The 17136-nt window shown below is 31.1% G+C and overlaps 1 protein-coding gene across 6 annotated transcripts in view; it reads left to right on the top strand.

Annotated features, from left to right (window-relative positions):
- Positions 1-17136, top strand: part of LOC126744068 (solute carrier family 2, facilitated glucose transporter member 1-like) — a 203917-nt gene that overhangs the window by 112799 nt on the left and 73982 nt on the right. The window contains exon 1 of one of the 6 annotated variants that reach the window (XM_050451413.1): positions 14028-14303. The exons of the other annotated variants lie outside the window; for them this stretch is intronic. Within the exon in view, the coding sequence (XP_050307370.1) occupies positions 14151-14303 (153 nt within the window). The 5' untranslated portion in view covers positions 14028-14150. Of the gene's footprint in view, positions 1-14027; positions 14304-17136 lie in introns of those variants that run through there. 6 annotated transcript variants of the gene reach the window in all.

The raw sequence follows: 17136 nt of genomic DNA, 5'->3' as shown, positions 1-17136 counted from the left end.
TTTATGGTAACCGCCTCATTGGTGTGCTAGTTTAGACTTATTATTTCTACTTAATCCTATTTTAATAGAGAATATTTGTGTTAAGGTTTTCAATTTTCCTTTTTTTAATCTTGATTTTACATTTATCCTAGACTCCGATTTATAATCTGGGTAAACCTTTTGTCTCCATAAATTCTATGGTACCTGATGTACCTCATCTGCCTAGTTTGGTGGTTGACTGGAATCCTTGATATGATTTTGGATTCTCACCACTATGTCAGCTGTTTTCCCTGATTGTGACGAGCTGATTTGGAATATATTGTCCCACGTTGGGCGCCATTGTTACGTACAACCCAATAATTTCATTATAAAAAAAAAAGAAGTATTGGGTGGCATTGGAATATCCTTAAATTCAAGCCAGCCAATTTCATCGGTTTCTATAGGTAGACTCTGGCGTTTCTTGGACATATTTTTTGTAGATTTTCGTCTGTTCACTTATAAAGAAATTTCTTTCTTTTTTCACTTCAAGTCAAAACTTTCACTTCGACTCAAATTCTTTTTTTTTTAATTAATTGATGAATACTAGCGCGTTTACTTAAGTTGTCTAAGAAGGTTTTTGATCAAATTCACCCACAAATTAATCATTTAAAACATCATTAGCAACTATGTTTCAGCAAATCACTCTGCTACCTAATATTTATTATGGTTTTTTAGAGACAAAACAGGTATTTATTAGGAAAAAAATGTAAATGATGATTGAAAACTTAGATATTATATATATAGCTTCTCAATCAAGAAAATATTAGCTTATTTCAGTTTAAACAAATTCTAATATGATTGGATATATACGAATTCCATACATTCAATTTATTTGAGAAACAACGTTTACAATTTCGCGAACAAACCTATAACTTTCAAAATAAAAATTAAATTACGTCATAAAAAGTAAAAATTTTCCAGGAAAAAATAACTGTATATGATATTAGACATTAATTGGACCATACATGAACTTAAATGTTATATTTTTATGAATAAAAGCTTCTAAAAAAGTCGTTAGAAATTAAGTGTGCTATAATTAAAATGGGTGGTATTTTCACAGTTGCACAAGCAAATCTATAAATACCTGCATTTTATTTTTCTATTTAAATTCAGGCTGCGAAATGGTTCTTAATGAAAGCTTTACAGATCTTTTTTATACTTTTAGCAATATTTCACGTAAGGTGATAAAAATATATGTATTCATCTTTCATGCACTGGAAAATTTTATATTTGTGATTAAATATTTACTAGCAGAGACCAATATTATCTGAACATCAATATTTATTTCTGATAATGCAGCTGTTAACGTCCTATCAAATATTTTTAATAAGATATTTATTCTCTGAATACGTCCGAAACTTGATAGAAATTAAAATTTCTGTTATTTTTGTAACGTGAATATAAAAAAAATCAATTTATTAATATTTAACTAACAAGACATAATACAAATACTCATCAAGACTTTTATTGAGGTACTTAAATTAATGGTAATTTAATGTCAATCTCAGACGGTTTAGGCAATTAAAAGTACTTACGTGTTTATTTCGTCTACCCCTATGTTATATAGTGTGTGTAATGAGAGTCTTTAAATTGGTACCAGTATATAATTTTATATTATTATTTCTTGAATTTCAATAAACCAAATTATGGTTGTTTAAAATAAAGTAAAAGCAATAGTAAGAATTATTTTCAAAATAATCTGAATTTTAGTCTTTCTTTTCTTTATTACCTTAGAACAGCAATATATAGCCAGGAGTTGGCAAAATATTCATGTCATATGATTTTTTTTATGTGGATAGCTTTTACAGAAATGCGTTAATAGTCATAATTTATAAAATTATATAAAATTATAACAAAATTTGCTAGACTTCGCCTTTTAAAGGCACACAAATATTCTTTTATGTTATTAGTATTTTGTTTTTTTTTGTAATTTTTTAAATAATTAATAAAAGTCGTTTATTATTATTACAGTAGACTCGCGATACAGTGAACTAATTAATGCACATCCAGTTCACTATATCGATTTGTTCACTCTATCAATTTTTTTTTAATCTACGTATTAAAGCAACGTTTGTCTTTAGAAAACTAACTTTATTAATGCGAAACAGAAAAAATATTACATATGTAATTAAAATAAAATAAAAAAACGGCAATCTAATCTATTTTTTCAAAAAATGAAGTAATTTTTGTTTGCTTTTTTGTTTTTAGTCCTGTTTGCACCATCGTATTCCTTAAGTTTTGTAAAACGAGTATACTAGAATATTCCACTTTATCTTCATTCTCTTCGGCCCACTGAAGGATGTTGTTAATCGACTTTATAGCCGAATTTGTTGTCACTCGTTCCTTATTTACTACCATTTCTTCTTGTACTCCATCATCTTGATCGTTTCCATCACTTTCACTTTGGTCATTAGTTTCTTTTGTATCAGGTAAGTTATCTTTATTCCAATCGTCTACATCAATAGGTTGAATATGAACTTCTGGATTAAAAGTCTGCAATAAAGTAATGATTTCTGATCTCACTGTGTCAATGTCTTCATTTCTTATTCGGCTCCGTAAAACACTTAAGGGGATGTTATCTTCCTCATCGTCAACTTCGTCGGCTAATGGTGAAAGTAAATTATGCCAGCATTTTTCTATAACTTCAGGCCTTTAACGAAATATGTTTTAGAGCATCTCCGATATCCTGGTTAGTTCCAATAATTTGTGATAACAAATTTTTTCGATAAAATAGTTTTGTCAGACGAATAGCGTTTTGGTCCATTGGCTGGATTAGCGGAGTAACGTTAGGTGGCATATAAACAGTGAAAATGGAACCATCATCACTACTTAGCTGTTCTGCAGGTGGATGGCTTTCTGCGTTGTCCAACAAAAGCATGGCTTTAACTGGAAGGTTTTGGCTCTGTAAGAATTCCGTAACCTAAGACAAGAACAAATGCTAGAATAATGTGCAGTTTAAATTCTTAAAAGGAATAAAAAAAGGGCGTAAATTTGTAAAAATCGTAGTCTAAAAGGACTGAAACCATTTTTGCTAATTCTCGAGATACGAAGATGTTAAAATTTAAAGCGTCTTCCTATGACAAAATTTACCTCAGGAATAAACATTCGGTGAAACCATTCTTTGAAAATTGCTGCCGTCATCCAAGCAGTTTTGGAGTTTCTATAATGGACGGGACAGTTAAAATTTCGAAACGAACGTGGATTTTTTGCTTTCCCAATAATTAATGGTTTAACTTTGTGAGTACCTGCCGCGTTTGTGCATGCTAGAAAAGTCACTCTTTGTTTCTCGGTTTTCCTACCTGGGGCAGTTTTTTCTTCGCGAGCTACAAATGTCTTTCCGGGCAGAAGTTTCCAATACAAACCAGTTCTATCGGCATTGTAAATCTGTTCTTTTGTTAGCTGAAACTCATTTATTTTTAACATCAACATCAACAAGCTCGGGTTCTGACCATAATTTTTCTCCTGAAATCGTTAGGAAGCGTATTCCAAAACGTTTTTTATACTTTTGCATCCAACCACTGCTCGCATTAAAAGAAGGAGATTCCTTATATTGACTGTGAAGTAACTTGGCCTTCTCTTGGATCATTAAAGCAGTTACCGGAAAATTTCTCTCCCTTGTTTTTAAGAACCATTTATACAGTGCGAACGTAAAGGTTGGAATAAATTCATTTAAAATTCAGGGGTATGTTCAAAAAACAAACGCTCGGACATGTCGATTTTTATTTTTAACTGCGGGTTTTCTTACTATAATTTTATGTATACAGGGTGGCCCAAAAATAAGTTACGGTCATCAACGTAATTTTTTTAAATGTAAACACCTATTTTTTATTTTAGATTTAGGTTCTACATCAAATTCTAAGTACATTTCATGTACCATGTCCTATACCTAAACTCGACCGTTGACGATTGAACACAATAAAAGGCTATTTTTGGAAGAGTTATTTATATCAAGCAAGAATACATAAAAATATTTTAATTAATTTATTAAGTGTTGAAAATGGCTGCCACGAACCTCTTGGCAATATCCCAGTCGATGCTGAAATTCTTGTAAAACGTTATCGATAACAGAAGGTTCTATCAATCTTATTTCTTCCGTTATTCTAATTTTTAAGTCTTCAATGTTGTACATAAACTTTGGACTTAAGATACCCCCACAAAAAAAATATAAAAGAGACAGATCCGGCGATCTGGTCGGCCATTCAATTGCACCCCTCCGACCAATCCAACGTCCAGGGAAAACGGTATCCAGGTACTGGCGCACGAGACGAGTGTAATGGGCTGGAGCTCCATCTTGCTGATACCATGAGGAATTATCTAATATATCCGGGTCTTCTGGATCGGGGTATAAAGTGGCAAGGCATGGAACCAAGTCATTTTCTAAAAACTCTAAATACCTCTCACCATTCAAGTATCCTTCAAAGAAAAAGGGCCCTATAACCCTGTTTTCAATCACCCCCGCCCAAACATTTACTTTTTGAGGGACTTGGCTGTGGCACTCCATCATCCAGTGCGGATTATCAGTAGCCCAATATCGGCAGTTTTGCCGGTTTACACTACCATGAAGACAAAACGTTGCCTCATCAGAAAATACAATTTTTTTTGAAAATTGTGGATTAGCATGGCACAAGTCCATAAGTCTCTCACAAAATTCTAAACGCCTATCTGGGTCATCTTCATTTAGTTCATGAACCAATTGAACTTTGTAAGGGTGCCATTTATTTATACCTAAATACTTAACGACGGATGTCTGGGATATCTGATTTTCTAACGCAATATTGCGGCAATCTTCTTCAACTGCCAGCAAAACATTTAGTTGCTTCTCTTCTGATATACTTGACCGACCTTTCGTATAATTATCCCTGACATGACCCAAATCCCGATATTTCTGTTCTATTTTACTGACAGTACTTTGAGATATACGTGGCCTATCAGGATACTTGGCATGATAAATTTCACAGACCTCCATCTGAGTGCGCATCCTGTTTCCATAACCAATAATCATCAAAATCTCTATTCGCTCTCGCTCACTAAGACGTACCATTTTTTGAAATTTTAATTTTATCTTTTGATAAACTTAACACAAGCAAAACTTTGCTTAGGCAACTAAATCAAACTAAATTCACTCAAAATTATTTGATGTCAACAAATTGTGACAAGTTAACAATCAAAAACACCAACCACAAATGTAAATAACCAAACAATAACTGATAGGTTGCTTGATATAAATAACTCTTCCAAAAATAGTCTTTTATTGTGTTCAATCGTCAACGGTCGAGTTTAGGTATAGGACATGGTACATGAAATGTACTTAGAATTTGATGTAGAACCTAAATCTAAAATAAAAAATAGGTGTTTACATTTAAAAAAATTACGTTGATGACCGTAACTTATTTTTGGGCCACCCTGTATACATAAAATTATAGTAAGAAAACCCGCAGATAAAAATCGACATGTCCGAGCGTTTTTTTTTGAACATACCCCTAAATTTTAAATGAATTTATTCCAACCTTTACGTTCGCACTGTATAAAGCTTTTTCCATTCTAGGACACTCTGATTGTCTCAAAGTTTTCGCTTTTTCAGGTCCTGTGAAAGTACTGTTGACTCGTTTCAAAATCTTTATCCTTCTGTGACGAATCGCGCATATAGTGGATTTAGCAACACTATATTGCCTAGACAAAACGGTCACTCCGACACCTTTCTTTAATTCTTCTAATATTTTGGCTTTATCGCTTAGGGTAAAATGCTTTCTAATTTTTGCCATAATTATTCTGGCGGCGTGACGCGACCTACTGCACCCAAATACTAAAGAAAAGTAATTGCCCGAAAAGAAACAAACCGTTTAATATCTTTTTCTTGTCTTAACTTGTTTGTTTACCTAATAAAATTATTGGGTTTACTATTTCGAGAATCAATTTGTTCACTTGACAGAATACAATGTCTGTTCACTATTTAGAATAGTTCACTAGACAGTGTGTTCAGTATAACGCGAGTCTACTGTATTATAATTATTAAATGTTACAGGTAATTAAAGGGAAAACGCAATCTTTAAAATATAATCCATGTGTTTATATTTAATGTTTTTTTTTACTTTTTAAATATAATAAAATTCCTGTCACTTTTTTTTAAATAATTTATTATAAAGGTAACCTTACGAGGCTTTCTTTTACAATAATCATGGATCAGGTTATAGAATCTGAAATTATAATACAATAGGCTTTGCTATTTATCTCACTGATTGATTACAAGTGTATATTTTATATTTGTATAGTTTTTCTAAATTGACGTAACTCTTTAATCCATATAGGTAAATCTGTTGTTGGTTTTAATAATGGCAAAAAAATAAATGATATTTATTTTATAAGTTTAATTTTGAGTCTAATTTCACCATTTAAATTTAATTTGGATATGGAATTATTAATGTATCGCAAAAATATATTAGTTGTTCAAGCTTGAATTGAAAAATAATTGATCAATTTGATGCAAGTAGCAAAAATATTGTAGGGGTTAAAAAAGATTTGTTACTTTAACTTAAGTATTAATCAAAGTCTAATAACATAATTTTCAAACACAAAGTTTTTTAATTTTGAGTCCAACATTTCTGCAAAATGTATATTCATAGATAATGTTTAATAAATAATAAATAAATAATATTTTAAGTGAGTAACTAATACTGGGATTTGCGTTCTAAATTACTTTACAAATAATTTATCAAGACATTTCAGTTGGTACATAATCCCACCATTTTTAAGAGTGGACTAAAAGCTTGCTTATTTCAACTGATATTCCGGTCTGGTTAGTCCGGTTTATGAATGCACACTGATTAAAGTAAGTAAATAATAAGTGATTATATTACACATTGCAAGAATTCCACTAATAAACCACGAATTAGTCGTGTCAAGATGGTAAATTTACCACTAATTGGTATGTTCACGAGATCATTTATATAGAGTAGAAATAAAAAACTAAGCTCTGACAAACACTCGAATTTACAGATCGTATAGTATTTTGACTCAGAAAATTTTCAAACGGATTCTATTTAAGATAGAGGCAAGCCAAGATTTTTTTTCTTAGGTCTTGTGAATTATTATTTATTTTATTTTTATAATATTCATTTTTAGTCGTTTTTATTATTTTATTTTGAGTATTTCGATAGTTTTTGTATTGCGCTTGTCTTTCATTGGCAAAATTATTTTTAAGTTCTTTTTTCATTTTGTCTCGTTTCTTAATTGATGTTATAATTGCCAAAGTTAGCCAGGGTTTTAGTTTTTTATATTTTTTTCTTGGAACCGTGATTAATTTAGATTGCTTGATAATCGATATCAGTGAGTTAATTATAAAATCACAAACTGGTAAGGGATTATCAAAGAAAAATACATGGTCCCAGTTAATGTTACCTGCAAGTAGTTTTAACTTATTTAAATCAATTTTTTTAAAGTTTGTAACATTACAGGCCAAATTAACATTACTTGTGTTTGCATTGGTCATTTGTTTATCTTGACTAGATAAATTAAGCATAGTGGGCAAATGGTTAGTTATATCATGTTCAATAATATAGGCATTATACTTTAAATGATTATTAAATTTGGAGTTATATTTAATAAACATATGATCCAGACACAATCCACTGTCCTCCCTTGTAATATTCATAATTAAAGATTTAAAGCCAAAAAAACTTATTATAGATAGGGATTTATTATTTGTAGGTTTATCTTTATTAAGTATATTTATGTTAATATCTCCCGTAAATATATCAACATCAAGTTGGGATAAGGATCCCAAGTAAACCTCTAGTTCGTCCAAATAATACCGTACGTTTGATTGAAGAGGGTGATCTATATGTTGCATGAATTTTATATTCTATATTATTCATATTAATGGTAAAAGTTGTCAAGGTAATATTGGATTGATTTAGTATCATATCACTGAAACTTGTTGTTAAATGAGATTTTATGTATATTAATTGACCATCAAAAGATTCGTAGCTGGCTTCATTATAATAACATGTATATCCGGGAATATTATAGTAATTAGTTGACGGTATTTTGTGTGACTCACTTAAGATTATGACATCACAGTATTCTATATTATAAGTATCCAGAAATAGTAATAGATTATCGAAATTAGTCCTAACACTTCTAATATTTAAATGTATAATGTTTAAAAATTTCTTACTTAAATCTATGCAGCTATTGAGATCATCCGGTATTATTTTGTGACTAATGTCCCTCAGTACATCTTCCATCGAATTTAGTACTTCCACGGCTTGACTCTCCATAGTTTATTTTACTTCTGGCTCTCTCTACTTGATATTTGTAACAATTGCATAGTTTGTCGTTGGTTTCATGATGGACATTGAAGTCTGTGTTATATTTGTTATTATTTGAAACACAATTCATACAGGTTTTAGTAGATCTTGGGCAGTTTGATTCTTCGTGTTCCGCTGAGCAAATTGAGCACCCTTTCCTACTGCGACAGTTGACCTTTTTATAGTTGTACTGCTGGCAGTTAAAGCACTTCAGGATCGCAATATCTTCATATACCGGCAACCTTTCCCAGTTTACATACAACTTGTCAGTGTTCATAAAACTAGTGAATAGTTTTGGCGAGCACTCTGCAAATATAGCTTTCGCATTTTTCGTAGCAAATGATTTTACATATGTCACTTTAAAATAGTCCTCATCCTTTAAATGATTTTGTTTTCTGATTATTTTTTCTGTCTCTGATGTCGTTATATCCTTTTTAAATCCAGGAATTTTTATCCTGGGGTTTTTTAATGTCGTTTTAGTTATTTCGTAGCCTGGACCCAGAATTTGTTTGGCAGCAGATGTTAGAGTATCGGTGTCGGTATGAGACTTTTCCGTCAGCTAGGTTCTTTCTGCTCAAAACTTTAATTCCCAAATCAGTAGGATTAATTTTTTCCATATCTTTCTTTGACTTACTGGAATTTTGGTATTGAATAGGTTTAATAATTATTTGCGGATGACTGGGTATCTTTTTAGTTGGGAATTTTTTACTTTCGGCGATAACATTTGCGTAAGAAGGTTTTGCTTGATAAGTTTGTATGTTATCGTGAATAGCCTTAATATTTTGTTGAATTCTCTGTAAGGTGATCCAACTTATTATCCTGTCTTTTGATAATCATAATTTCTCTCAATTTAGCTTTGCATGTTTGACACATCCAAAGACTATGTCCGCCAGGTCTTTTGTTATTTTTTTATATTGGGAGCCAGTAATTCCGACACATAAACAATGGTACCAAGAACGGCAAGTTCCCTCTCAAAAAATACCGTCTTCATTATTCTGAACATCTCGTTTAGATTTCTTGCAACATATACTTTCTGCATCCTCATCGTCACTCATATTGCACGAAAAATGTCTAGTTCTACTGGGCTATACTACGTATATATATACGATAACGAGAATCATCAACATTGATAACAATGGGATTCCTAACAGCAAGCGCTATGGTATTTTGTTCTTAACTCGGCATTGTTTATACTTTTTAAATTAGGTTTATAAAAAACGATAATACTTTTGATTTCGCAAACTACACCACTATGTAGTTCACTTTTTTACTGTTATTTTGACACTAAGCACAACTTTATAGTTCACAATATAGCAGGAAAAACATACAAAAAGGTCGGAGCTCGATTTAAAGTATACGTATTCAGAATGTCCTGAACAGTCATTTATTTATTTATTTATTTATTTACCACAGGGTAACAGGCACAGTTGTTGGCACTCCGGTAGTTATTGGCACCCATTTCACAAATAGTGTTTTATTAAGATTATAAATAAAAATCTTTAAATCCTTCGAATCTTAATATAATCTGGCAACATTGTTTATTTCCCAGTGGTAATTTCCACACGTCAGGTTTGACAGTTCAAATACATCTTTGAAAGTCAACAGCCTATGTATTGTGGTGTTTAAGATATTGAGCTAAATATTGTTAAAGTCTTAGTGATTGGCACCTTTGTGATAAGATATTTAAGGAGGTGTAATACAACTAAAAAGGTAAATGTGAGTTATGTGAATTAAACAGACATTATTGTGCTAAAAAATGCATGATGCACTAATTTTTCCCGCGTTTTTCGTTTATTTACTAGGATGCCAATTACTGTATAGAAGATTTGATTAAATGATAGTTATTGGCACTAGGTGCCAATAACTAAATTTTTAAGATTTGTACTTTATTATATATTTTGTGTTTAATGATCATTTTTTTTTAATTATTTACATTTAATTTAAATCATAATAAAGTAAAATAAACCAAATACAGTTGTTGGCACTATGCCAATTATTGTATTTTTGGGTGCCAATAACTATCGAGATTGGCAAATATAACTAAACTAGATTGAGATTTAATGGAATAGGTACCTAGGTAGGTAGTACTTTTCTATAACTTACTATTTAACCGGAACTAACAAGTAAGGTTTTATTTTTTTTTTAATATTTTCTAAAAATGGGCAAAAGCATACTGGCCCTTATTTATTAATGGGAACTAATAAAATTAAAGTAATTTTCAGAGACAAACCAAATGTCACAATTTGTTAATTTTAAAACAAAAAAAGTTATAGAAGTGAATTGTCTACTTGCGGCACTCACTATATATAATACTATTCTGATACTCATTTACTTACTCAGGTATTTTTTTTATAGAAAATGCCTAAAGTAAGAGAGGACCTAAACTATAGCAAAAGGTATAATGAAAAAAACCTGCAAAAAGCTCTAGAAGAAATTAAAAATGGGTTACCAAAAAAAACAGCTGCTAAAAAATTTGGTATACCACGTGCCACCCTACAGTTCCGGTTAAGTAAAAAGTTTCGTAAAACTGGTCATGGCCCTTCTGCAGTATTGACAAAGGAAGAAGAGAATGTCCTAGTTAAATGGGTAACAGAAAGTGTTCGAAAAGGTTTTCCTCAGCGAAAGGAGGACCTTCAGGCCAGTGTCAAAGCATTTTTGGAATAAAAACCTAGGCCAAACCCTTTTAAGGATAATTATCCAGGTGACGGTTGGTACAAAAGTTTTTTAAAGCGTCATCCAGTTTTAACTGAAAGACAACCTGAACCAGTTACTACCGCCAGTGCTACAGTTAGCGAACAGGATATAAAGGGCTGGTTTGCTAAGATTGAAGAATATTTTAAAGAAATAAATGTGATGGACATATTGAATGATCCCCAAAGGGTTTTTAACTCTGACGAGACAAATTTTCAATTGTGTCCGAAAACAAAAAACGTTTTAGCTCCAATTGGTACACGAAATGTTTATGAAGTAGATCGAGGTCAAGCAAAGTCAACGGTAACAGTTTTGTTCACTTTTTCGGCTGCAGGTGAAACCACTCCTCCCATGATGGTATTTCCTTACAAAAGATTGCCAGCTGACATTACTACTAATATTCCAAGTGAATGGAGAATAGGCTGCTCTCCCAATGGTTGGATGAAAGCTGAGCTCTTTTATGAGTATATTGCCAATGTTTTCTACAGTAACCTTGTAAAAAAAAACTCAAAATTCCCTATCATTTTATTTGTAGATGGACATACTACTCATCTAACATACAAAGTTAGTGACCTTTGCACAAGGTTACAAATTATTTTAGTAGCTTTGTATCCAAACTCAAACAGGATTCTCCAACCTGCAGATGTTTCTGCATTTAAACCATTGAAAGATCTATGGAGAAAAGGAGTTTTAGCTTGGAGAAGGGAAAATCCTTCAATATCTCTAACTAAAAATAAAATCGCTCCTATTTTAAATGAAGCAATTTTAAAGGTAAAGCCAGAAGTAGTGATTCAAGGGTTTCGAGCTTGCGGCATTTATCCCTGGGATCCTTCAGCCATAGATTATTCTAAATGCTTAGGAAAATCAAAAAGTCATAAACAAGAATCGCCCAAAATGTATGTAAAAAATATCCTTTCCTTTTTAAAATTCAAAGAAATTATTGGAGATTAAAAAATAGATTTTTTGCAAAATTTAAATAATCCTCCAGAAGATGAAAATTTATGTGCCCTCTACAATATATACAAAGTGTTTATGCTAGATCATATTACTGCAGTATCACTGGAATCAAGAGAAGTTCCCGAAGAAATGCAACTGGAAGAATCTAATAAAATTCAGGATTACAGAGAATTAGAGAAGACAAATGAAAATAAAGACAGCATAGAAGTTAGAATGACAAGTCCTATAGAAATAAATGAAAATCATGTGAGTAATTTAAATGAACATGATGATAACGTCGAGGTGTTTAGTTTAGAGGATATTCCAATTATATTTTCTGCGTCTCCATCTAACGTTTTAATGGAAAAATCAATTTTTTCTCAAGAAGTAAACACAACTGATAATGAGTTGGAAGTAAATGTAGATATCAATCAAGCATGTATAAAACAAAGTGAAGTTGGAAAACAAGTTACCACACCAATTGAAAAAGAAACTCCAGAAATAAATAAATATCTTATGTGGCCGGAAACACCTGAAAGAAAGGGAAAGAGAAACTCTGAAAAACTACTTTTGTGCTGACTTCGGAGGAATGGAAAAAGATTCAACTTAAAAAATTAAATAAAAAAAAATCGGAAGAAAAAGCTAAAGAAAACAGAAAAAAAAATAAGACTTGAAAAGGCTACACAGAAGGAAAATTAAAAAAAAACAAATCCTAAAAATAAAACAGGAAACCTTTCAAAAAAACCCAAGTCAAATATCATAAATAATGCAGCAGAAACGTGTGACAATTTTAAACCTCAGGTTGTGAAACCTGTATTAAATAAAATAAATGTTATCTCGAGTATTCTATTAAATACCCTACATAACAAACCAGGACATGTGAGAAACTTATTTCAAAGTGAAAAAGACGATGCAAGTGTTTTTGTTGAAAATGAAAAAAATGATTTTCCTGAGAATAAAAAAGTGTCTGTCGGTCTTTGTTATATCTGCACTTTTAATATAACGAAAGCAAAGGCTGGTATAAAATGTGCTATTTGTGTTAGACAATTTCACCCTCATTGTATAAGAAAACATAACAATATGCCCCCGATAGTAAACAAATATATATGTAATGGCTGTATTAAAGAGTGTAATAATAAAAACCAGTAAGCTGTAATAAGACTGTTGTAATATACCAAAATTATATGTCTAAGTGGAATTTATTATATAATTAGCTGTAACACAATAATATTAAATTTGTGATTTTATAAATTTGCACTTTTCGGTTTCAATATTAAAATTTAAATAAAAATAAAGTAAATCCATGTAGTATACCTAGTATACCTAGTTTTCATTGAAATCTCAAACCGTACACCAGGTGCCAATCACTATATCCTGAGGTGCGAATGGTATTTTTTATAGTGCCAATAATACAATGTTTGCACATATTTATATTTTGATAAAAATTGCTTTCTAATCTTATATTAATCATAGTTTTACGATTTAATTATTAAATATATTCCCAATACATATTTATTTATGATAGATATTTAAAAAACCCAATATAAAACTATTTATTATTTTATACGGAAAATAAAGTATCTCTTAAAGTGCCAATAACTGTACTGTTTACCCCATATAATTTATTTGATTTTATAGTTTTTACTATTAAAGACCGAGATTTTGCGTTTTTGTTATAAATTGTATCAAGGCCTCCGAGCCTTCTTTTCTTTGAACTAATTCATTTTTATCAAAAAAAATTGTAATAAGGGTTAATGTTGCGTAAGCCTCAAAATATTACACATCCTATACTAATTTTGTAGAACTCCAAAATGCTAACTTTTAATATCAATTAATCCGAATTTTTACTGATAATAAAATTACACACATCGGCATTGTATCAATTATAAATTTAATACGACACCGCTAAAGGTCACATACATCATCAAAAAAAAGAAAATAAATTCACAGATAAAAAGTCGCACACTAAACGAGTTGTGACGTATGCACGGGTATGCAGCGCAAGCCCTCCGCTTTGGACCAATAAGAACCGACGAAGCTTTTATGTATATAACGTAGGGGAACGGATGAATGGCTATAGAATAAGCTTTTAAGTCGCGTAGTGTAAAGCGCGCTTTTCCTGGTGAAAGTTACATGAACTTGAGCTTTAAAGGTATATTTAACGGGTAGTGAACGAGTTTTAGTGTAAAAATAATTAAAATGGGCAAAGGTGGTGAAACGGCTGAAATTGAAGAAACAAGGCAGGCGGAAGAGAAATTTTTGGATTCAAATGGGGTGAAGCAGGGCGTTGAGAAAAACGGTGAAGATGAAAAGACAAAGGCAGTTTATAATCCCACGACTGTACCAAGCAATGTGAGTTTTTAAAATAAAAATGCATAATGATTAAGCATAATTTTTAAGATATCTTTGGGGCTAAAGTTGCTTAATAATGATTCGTATGCTCAATTTTTTATTTAAACATAAGGAGCATCAAGAAAATTACATTACCGGATTTCCCCACTTAAACGGATATTACTATTTTTAACTTGTCTAGATTAAGCTTTTATTCTTTTATGAAGCCCTTTAGAAATTAATGGTTTTTTAATGGGGATAAATGGTAAATTTAGCATTTTGTTTTTGAAGTTTTATACATGAAAAACACATTAAAAAAACAAAAATGCTTTCTTGTTTTTTTAGAACTTTCTTTACTTCTTTACAGATACATACAATTTCTTCAATTTAAATAGTAATATAAAAACTATAGTATTACCTATAGTTTTATACCAATATACCTATAGTTTTAGTGTATTTTGATTCATTTAACCCCTTCAAACCCGTTTTTTTTAATAGAGCAAAAAATTTTTTTGATAGAAATTAATGCCTAAAGGGAGCTTAAAAGTGATAATATATACAACATATATATTTTTTTAAATCATTTAAACAAAAAAAAGTGTGTGCATAATTGTGCACAGGGGGCTTGTACCACAATGTAATAATACCTTTGCAAAGTAAATAAATAGATATTCATATACTTGCATAACATATTTGTTGATAAAATTATACATTTTTATTTTTAAAAAAATGTGTAAAGAAAAATTTGACATTAGAATGGAATATATGTGGTATAAGCATAGTATAACAAAACAAAATTACTTTCTATGATATAATAAAAAACAGTTTCTTTCTTTTTTTATACAATTGTGCACATTACATTTTTCACAAAAAAAATGAGTCTTCTTATTGCAATTTGAGTACTTGCATCGTTTTCCTTCTTTGGCTCCATCAAGTTGAGGCATATGATCAACACTATCATACCAATTGCAGGAATAGTTCTGGTTTCTTCATGTCCTAATCTTTGTTTTTTTCGCGGTATTGGTGGTGTCTCGCTGCCACTAGGTCTACCTCTTTTTTTTACCTTGAACTGTCTTATTTGCCTTGATTAAACTTTCACCAAGCCGCATTTTGAATTCCAAAAGTGATAATTGTTCTTTTATTGGAATATTGAAGATCTTACAATCTTGTCGATATTCAAACCAACTATTTACTGCAGGAAAATCCACTGCATGAAAAATCATTCTTAGGGTCCATTTTCTTGAACAAATATAAATTCTATACAAACTTATCATCTGATCCAGAAGATCAACACCGCCCATAGAATGATTATAAAGTTTTACGATTTCTGGTCTTGGTACATCTATATAGCATTTTTTATTTTTATCCCATCCAACAACAGTATCTTCATTCCCAACACTGACAAAATTTTAAGCCAAAACTACACTACGATTGTCCATCCATTTTACCAAAACAACATCATTATCCTTACTCTTTAGTTGTTCGTAAGTGCCTCTTCCTTGCCTTTTCATATCTTTGTCGTTGCTCAATGGTGGGTTGCTAAATCGATCTAAACTGATATTTTTTTTGACTTGAGAACTTGAAGGGCAGCATAGGAAGAAAAATAGTTGTCAAAGTATAGTTTGTGCCCTTCATTTGTTATTCTTTCGGAAAGTTGAAGTACTATTGTGGCACCAAATCCAAACCTTTTCATTAAATCGGCTTAATCCTGTAGATCCGCCTTGGTATAAAATAAAGTCATAGGCCATTCCCGATTTTCCACATAGAACAACCGATTTTATTCCCCAGGGTGTAGGTTTGTTTTTCATGTATTGAACAACAGAAAAATGTCCTCTAAAGGGAATAATCTGCTCGTCGATGCAAAGATTCTCTTCCAATTTCAATTCCAGACATCGTTTTCGAATACCTTCATATAAAGGTCTTACCTTATAAATATTTATCTGTTGTATCTTTGGGAATGTCTAAGTTGTTTACACAATGCAAGTGAGAACGAAGTTGAAAAAAACGATCTTTTGACATAGTTTCCTCAAAAATTTTGATACGCAAAGTTTTATTCCAATAGAAACGTACTTGCGGAAACTTCAAGCACTCTGCTATAATGTGTACACCAAACAAGCTTTTTATTTCATCTGAAGTTGTAGTTTTGAATGTAGTTTGATCATTTTAAAAAGCGTACATGTTGGTAAATTCAGCCATTTCTTAAAATTGAACATCGTCTATATACTTACCGAAGTATTGTAATAGATCTTCATCACTGTAGTGGGCCCTTCTTTGTCAGCACCCAGGCGAACGATATTTTGCGCACTGGGTTGAGATTCTTCAAATTTATATAAATTATTATACTCCCATTCCTCCTCACTTAGTTAAATGTCGGAGGTTGATTCCAAAAATTGCAATAAAACTGCAGCATCTTTTTCATTTTCTGGGTCGTACATTTTCCCTAAAAAAATACACCCTGTATCTACTAACGTCAAAATAAAATAAACACTAATAAGATTTAAAAAAATATTTAATTATTCTTATGCCAAACATGTATATAAATCGAATAAGTATAAAAAATATAACGTCGAGATCGGGTGTGCATAATCATGCACAAACAAAAACAGATAATGTTTTTATGCTTATAAAGACATATTTTTATCAAAATACTCTAGAAACTAAATTTGTCTATCCCTGTGCTAAATATTTGTGCAAAAAAAATGCAAATAACATTTTAGATTTCATTGATTATTATGGATTTATTTTTACTTACCACAGCCGATTTGGTGCATGGCGGCTATTGCCAATAAATAAATGAAAATTCTGATACTCCTTCCATCTATCGTATCCCAAATTGATAAAACTTTAGAGAAAA

The sequence above is a fragment of the Anthonomus grandis genome, chromosome 13 (assembly GCF_022605725.1).
Source record: "Anthonomus grandis grandis chromosome 13, icAntGran1.3, whole genome shotgun sequence".
Lineage (NCBI taxonomy): Eukaryota > Metazoa > Arthropoda > Insecta > Coleoptera > Curculionidae > Anthonomus > Anthonomus grandis.
Note: the sequence above shows the minus strand (reverse complement) of the source record. Positions and strands in the feature narration are given on the sequence as shown.